This window comes from Salvelinus namaycush, chromosome 3 (genome assembly GCF_016432855.1).
Source record: "Salvelinus namaycush isolate Seneca chromosome 3, SaNama_1.0, whole genome shotgun sequence".
NCBI classification, from domain to species: Eukaryota; Metazoa; Chordata; class Actinopteri; order Salmoniformes; family Salmonidae; genus Salvelinus; species Salvelinus namaycush.
Window position 1 is genome coordinate 82267853 of NC_052309.1, and position 6704 is coordinate 82274556.

At 46.4% G+C, this 6704-nt stretch overlaps 1 protein-coding gene across 1 annotated transcript in view; it reads left to right on the forward strand.

The window, feature by feature from the left end:
• Positions 1-6336, forward strand: part of LOC120041002 (sodium/myo-inositol cotransporter 2-like) — a 25370-nt gene extending 19034 nt beyond the window's left edge. The window contains exons 12-16 of the mRNA XM_038985973.1: positions 2858-3008; positions 3089-3257; positions 4621-4836; positions 5085-5235; positions 5532-6336. Of these exons, the coding sequence (XP_038841901.1) occupies positions 2858-3008; positions 3089-3257; positions 4621-4836; positions 5085-5235; positions 5532-5755 (911 nt within the window). The 3' untranslated portion in view covers positions 5756-6336. The remainder of the gene's footprint in view (positions 1-2857; positions 3009-3088; positions 3258-4620; positions 4837-5084; positions 5236-5531) is intronic.
• Positions 6337-6704: the final 368 nt, after the last annotated feature.

Sequence of the window (6704 nt, forward strand, 5' to 3'; positions counted from 1 at the left end):
AGAGAAGGGGAAGAGACCGACATCAAGCAAAAGTAGAGAAGAACCTAACACCCCGCGAGAGAGAACGGGGAGAGACCGACACCAAGCAAAAGTAGAGAAGAACCCAACACCCTGCGAGAGAGAAGGGGGAGAGACCGACACCAAGCAAAAGTAGAGAAGAACCCAACACCCCGCGAGAGAGAACGGGGAGAGACCGACACCAAGCAAAAGTAGAGAAGAACCCAACACCCCGCAAGAGAGAACGGGGAGAGACCAACACCAAGCAAAAGTAGAGAAGAACCCAACACCCTGTGAGAGAGAAGGGGGAGAGACCAACACCAAGCAAAAGTAGAGAAGAACCCAACACCCCGCGAGAGAGAACGGGGAGAGACCAACACCAAGCAAAAGTAGAGAAGAACCCAACACCCTGCGAGAGAGAAGGGGAAGAGACCGACACCAAGCAAAAGTAGAGAAGAACCCAACACCCCGCGAGAGAGAACGGGGAGAGACCAACACCAAGCAAAAGTAGAGAAGAACCCAACACCCCGCAAGAGAGAACGGGGAGAGACCAACACCAAGCAAAAGTAGAGAAGAACCCAACACCCTGTGAGAGAGAAGGGGGAGAGACCAACACCAAGCAAAAGTAGAGAAGAACCCAACACCCCGCGAGAGAGAACGGGGAGAGACCAACACCAAGCAAAAGTAGAGAAGAACCCAACACCCCGCAAGAGAGAACGGGGAGAGACCAACACCAAGCAAAAGTAGAGAAGAACCCAACACCCCGCGAGAGAGAACGGGGAGAGACCGACACCAAGCAAAAGTAGAGAAGAACCCAACACCCCGCAAGAGAGAACGGGGAGAGACCAACACCAAGCAAAAGTAGAGAAGAACCCAACACCCTGTGAGAGAGAAGGGGGAGAGACCAACACCAAGCAAAAGTAGAGAAGAACCCAACACCCCGCGAGAGAGAACGGGGAGAGACCAACACCAAGCAAAAGTAGAGAAGAACCCAACACCCCGCGAGAGAGAACGGGAGAGACCAACACCAAGCGAAAGTAGAGAAGAACCCAACACCCTGCGAGAGAGAACGGGGAGAGACCAACACCAAGCAAAAGTAGAGAAGAACCCAACACCCTGCGAGAGAGAACGGGGAGAGACCGACACCAAGCAAAAGTAGAGAAGAACCCAACACCCCGCGAGAGAGAACGGGGAGAGACCGACACCAAGCAAAAGTAGAGAAGAACCCAACACCCTGTGAGAGAGAAGGGGGAGAGACCAACACCAAGCAAAAGTAGAGAAGAACCCAACACCCTGTGAGAGAGAAGGGGGAGAGACCAACACCAAGCAAAAGTAGAGAAGAACCCAACACCCCGCGAGAGAGAACGGGGAGAGACCAACACCAAGCAAAAGTAGAGAAGAACCCAACACCCCGCGAGAGAGAACGGGAGAGACCAACACCAAGCAAAAGTAGAGAAGAACCCAACACCCTGCGAGAGAGAACGGGGAGAGACCAACACCAAGCAAAAGTAGAGAAGAACCCAACACCCTGCGAGAGAGAACGGGGAGAGACCAACACCAAGCAAAAGTAGAGAAGAACCCAACACCCTGCGAGAGAGAACGGGGAGAGACCAACACCAAGCAAAAGTAGAGAAGAACCCAACACCCTGCGAGAGAGAACGGGGAGAGACCAACACCAAGCAAAAGTAGAGAAGAACCCAACACCCCGCGAGAGAGAACGGGGAGAGACCAACACCCTGCGGTTTACCACAACCTGCTGTTTCTTCCACTCTCTAGACCTGCTTCTTAGTTTGTTGTATTTTATCCCCCTTTTCATCATATCCAATTAGGATCTTGTCTCATCGCTGCAGCTCCCCTTGGAGCTCCGGAGAGGCGAAGGTCGAGTCATGTGTCCTCCTAAACATCATCCGCCAAACCACGCTCCTTAACACCTGCCCGCCTAACCCAGAAGCCAGCCGCACCAATGTGTCGAAGGAAATACCGTTCAACTGAAGACCGAGGTCAGCCTGCAGGCGCCCAGCCCTCCACAAGGAGTCGCTAGAGCGCGATGAACTAAGTAAAGCCCCCCCCCACCCACACCCTCCCCTAACGACGCTGGCCAATTGTGATTAAAGGATTAATTGAGATCTGATTGTATTCAGATCTTATAAGTGTAAACAAACAATATCAGGACAAGATCAGGTTGAAGGACGCATGTTAGAGGCAGGTATGAACAACGCTTCTGTCTCTCTTTCAAATATACACATACACACTTCATGCGATGCGCACTGCAGAGAACACTGGAAGGAGAATTATCAGTGAATTATCACAGTGAATTATTGTAATATTTGTTTGTGTCAATTCATCCAATAAGGGATGGGTTGCCAACTGACGATTTGACAAGAAAATAAAATGTCATTCAAATTTCATACACACATGCACATTTTCCCTCTTTCTCTCTCTGTGTACTCTCCATACTCCTGTCTCTCTCTCTCTGTGTACTCTCCATACTCCTGTCTCTCTCTGTGTGCTCTCCATACTCCTCTCTCTCTCTCTGTGTACTCTCCATACTCCTGTCTCGCTCTCTCTCTCTCTCTCTCTGTGTACTCTACATACTCATGTCTCTCTCTCTCTCTGTGTACTCTCCATACTCCTGTCTCGCTCTCTCTCTCTCTCTGTGTACTCTACATACTCATGTCTCTCTCTCTCTCTCTGTACTCTCCATACTCATGTCTCTCTCTCTCTGTACTCTCCATACTCATGTCTCTCTCTCTCTCTGTGTACTCTCCATACTCTTGTCTCTCTCTCTCTCTGTGTACTCTACATACTCCTGTCTCTCTCTGTACTCTCCATACTCCTGTCTCTCTCTCTCGCTCTCCAGGTCTGCGTGGTCTGATGATGGCGGTGATGATTGCTGCTCTCATGTCCTCCCTCACCTCCATCTTCAACAGCTCCAGCACCATCTTCACCATGGACCTGTGGAGGCATGTCCGGCCCCGCGCAACCGAGTGGGAACTCATGCTCGTGGGAAGGTACACATACACGTGCACTCATACTCATGCATACACATACTCATGCTCGTGGGAAGGTACACATACACTATCCTCCTCAGGATGTTTGTGCTGGTTCTGGTGGTGGTGTCAGTGCTCTGGATCCCTGTGGTCCAGGCCAGTCAGGGAGGACAGCTGTTTATCTACATCCAGTCCATCAGTACCTACCTCCAGCCTCCTGTTTCCATCGTCTTCCTGACTGGATGCTTCTGGAAGAGGACCAATGAGAAGGTGTTTGTGTGTGTGTGTGTGTTGGGGAGAGAGAGAGAGAGAGCGAGAGAGACGGGGCAGAGAGAGAGGTAGAAAGTGTAAATACAGAGCACAGTCTGTGAGGTAGTGAAGGTGTCTAGTGTAGTGAAGGTATGTGTAGTGAAAGTATGTGCAGTGAAAGTATGTGCAGTGAAGGTATGTGTAGTGAAGGTATGTGTAGTGAAGGTGTGGTGAAAATGTGTGTAGTGAAGGTATATGTAGTGAAAGTATGTGCAGTGAAGGTATGTGTAGTGAAGGTATGTGTAGTGAAGGTGTGGTGAAAATGTGTGTAGTGAAGGTATATGTAGTGAAAGTATGCGTCTCACAAAGACACTGCGGTTGGAACCAAAAATCTAACATTTGGACTCAAAGGACACATTTCCATGGATCTAATGTCAATTGCTCCTGTTTCTTGGCCCAAGCAAGTCTCTTCTTCTTATTGGTGTACTTTAGTAGTGGTTTATTTGCAGCAATCTGACCATGAAGGCCTGATTCACACAGTCTCCTCTGAACAGTTGATGTTGAGATGTGTCTGTTATTTGAACTCTGTGAAGCATTTATTTGGGCTGCAATTTCTGAGGCTGGTAACTAATGAACTTATCCTCTACAGCAGAGGTAACTCTGGGTCTTCCATTCCTGTGGGGGTCCTCATGAGAGACAGTTTCATCTTAGCGCTTGATGGTTTTTACGACTGCACAGTTCCGTATTGACTGACCTTCGTGTCTTAAAGTAATGACGGACTGTCGTTTCTCTTTGCTTATTTGAGCTGTTCTTGCCATAATATGGACTTGGTCTTTTACCAAATAGGGGTGGTATACAGAAGATAGCCCTATCTTGTCACAACACAACTGACTGGCTCAAATGCATTAAGAAGGAAAGAAATTCCACAAATTAACTTTTAACACGGCACACCTGTTAATTGAAATGCATTCCAGGTGACTACCTCATGAAGCTGGTTAAGAGAATGCCAAGAGTGTGCAAAGCTGTCATTAAGGCAAAGGGTGGCTACTTTGAAGAATCTCAAATATATTTTGCGATTTCTACACGATTCAATATGTGTTATTTCATAGTTTTGATGTCTTCACTATTATTCTACAATGTAAAAAATAGTACAAAGAAAGAAAACCCCTGGAATGAGTAGGTGTGTCCAAACATTTGACTGGTACTGTGTCTGTAGTGAAGGTAAGTGTTTGCATCTGAAAATAGGCTGAACTTGGTTTCCACCTACAGGAATGAAATTCTACTCAATTTGCAATCAGATTGCAGTAAAAGTCAGATTGCAGTACCAATCAGATGTATTGAAAGATGATATAGAGATGAAATGTCCCTCCTTTGTGTTCTGCAGGGTGCTTTCTGGGGCCTGTTCCTGGGCCTACTGGTGGGCGGTGTGAGGATGGCCCTAGACTTTATCTATCCCTCACCACTGTGTTACCAGGAAGACAGCAGGCCTGATGTGGTGAAACATGTCCACTACCTCTACTTCTCCACCATGCTGTCTATGTTCACCCTGGTGGTGGTGGTGGGGGTCAGCCTGGCCACGGAGAAACCCAGCCCAGAGCAGGTGAGTGGAGGCTGGGGAGTGCTACTAAACCAGAGCTCAAATACAGTATCTTGATAGTGATAGTGATGGCAATTGTGTATTTGAACAAATCAACCTATTGATTTCAACGACACTGTGATAAATGAAGAATTTGCATCTACAGTACTGTCTAAATCAAATATAAACTTGAGATAGACAGTGTTCTAAATGTGAGCACGATATGGCCTATCACTAACCGTTGCTGTGTTTGTGTTGTTGCTACGGAACAGATCAGTCGCCTCACCTGGTTCACCAGATTTGATAAGGTGGAGAAGAGCAGTGGAGCTTTAGAGACAGTAGAGACTGTGACTAGTGCTACAGAGACCGAGATAGAAGATAGGGAGCAGGAGGCTAACGGAGAGACACACCTTCAGAGGAAAGGTGGGTAGTGTTGTCCCTTTTTAGGTAGCAGTAGGTTAATACTGGTAAGTTGCTTCAACAATACTAAGGACCATGATTCATTCAATACTCACAATCCCAGTGCTTGAAGTGGACTGAAATAGGTGCCAGCACTCATTTTGGGTGCCAGTACTGTTTATATTTAGGTGCAGGAATATTTTTAAGACAGCAATATTCTATAAGATGCCGGTACTCAAAACTGAGGCGCCAGTACTGGTGTGTTCCAGTCCAAGTCAAACACTGCTCATACGCATATACCCACACTTCTCTCTCCCCAGTCTCCTCAGAAGCCAGTGTGAGGAGCCAGTCCAGGCTGAAGGCCGCCCTCTACTGGCTGTGTGGGATGGAGCGGCAGAAGCAGGGTGACAGCGCCCCACAACCCCCTCTTCTTCTCGACCCCGCTAGCTCTCTGGAAGAGGACCCATGCCTTAGCCACATGGTCGACGCCAACCTCATCATCTGCCTCTCCATCGCCGTCTTTATCATTGGCTACTGGGCCTAGTGAGGAATTGTCAACAGCCAATGATATTGGCAGGGACAGGTGGTGCTTGGCCATTGCTGCAGCATCATAGGAGTGCTGCTGAAGTGTCACAGCAGGCTGTTATTTATTATTGTATAATAGCAATGTATAGTTGTTTTAACCCCTCCACCACCCCCCCCTCTTCAGAGGACAAATATCTTCAGCTTTTTTTACAGCTTTTTTTGCTACATGAACATACATTTGACATACATGATACTTTTATATAAAGCAGTCACACAACAATAATACATTACCAAACGCTTTAATCCCAACCCTCAGCCAATCCCACCTATCACCATAGACCACCCTCGTTTGGTTTCCATGTGCCATATATTTTTCAATTGTGCTGTGATTTTTTCCCAATATTTTTGAATCTTTCTAATCGTATATTATGCACAGATTGTGAGCTAAAGATGAAAACCTTTCCTATGAGTATTATTAATTGACTGACTAAGGTTTTCCAAATAGCCCAACACTGCTATTTGTAAGGTTAATTTTAAGTGCATGTTGTGATTTTTTAACCATTTCTCAACCTGTGACCAGAAACAAGCTACATAGGGACAATACCAGAATAAATTATCTAGTGATTCTGTCTCTTCGCAGCAAAATCTACAGAGCTGAGATTGTTGCCTCATTATATATGGCATTCTGTTGGTGGCAAGAATTTTATATAATAATTTAAATTGAAAAACTCTAAGTATTGAATCAAGTGTAGTTTTTTGTACCAGTTCATAATCCCTATGCCATGGAATTGGTACAAAAGTTCCTCCTATTTATGTTGCACCCTGTATGGCGCAGCTGTCAACATTTGTCCTCAGATGAAACTGGTATATTATTCTATTTATGCCAGTTCCTTTCAGACAATTTGTATCTTTACTATATGGCAGTGTTTAAATGGGCATGATGCCTCTTAATATGCTACATTTATTAT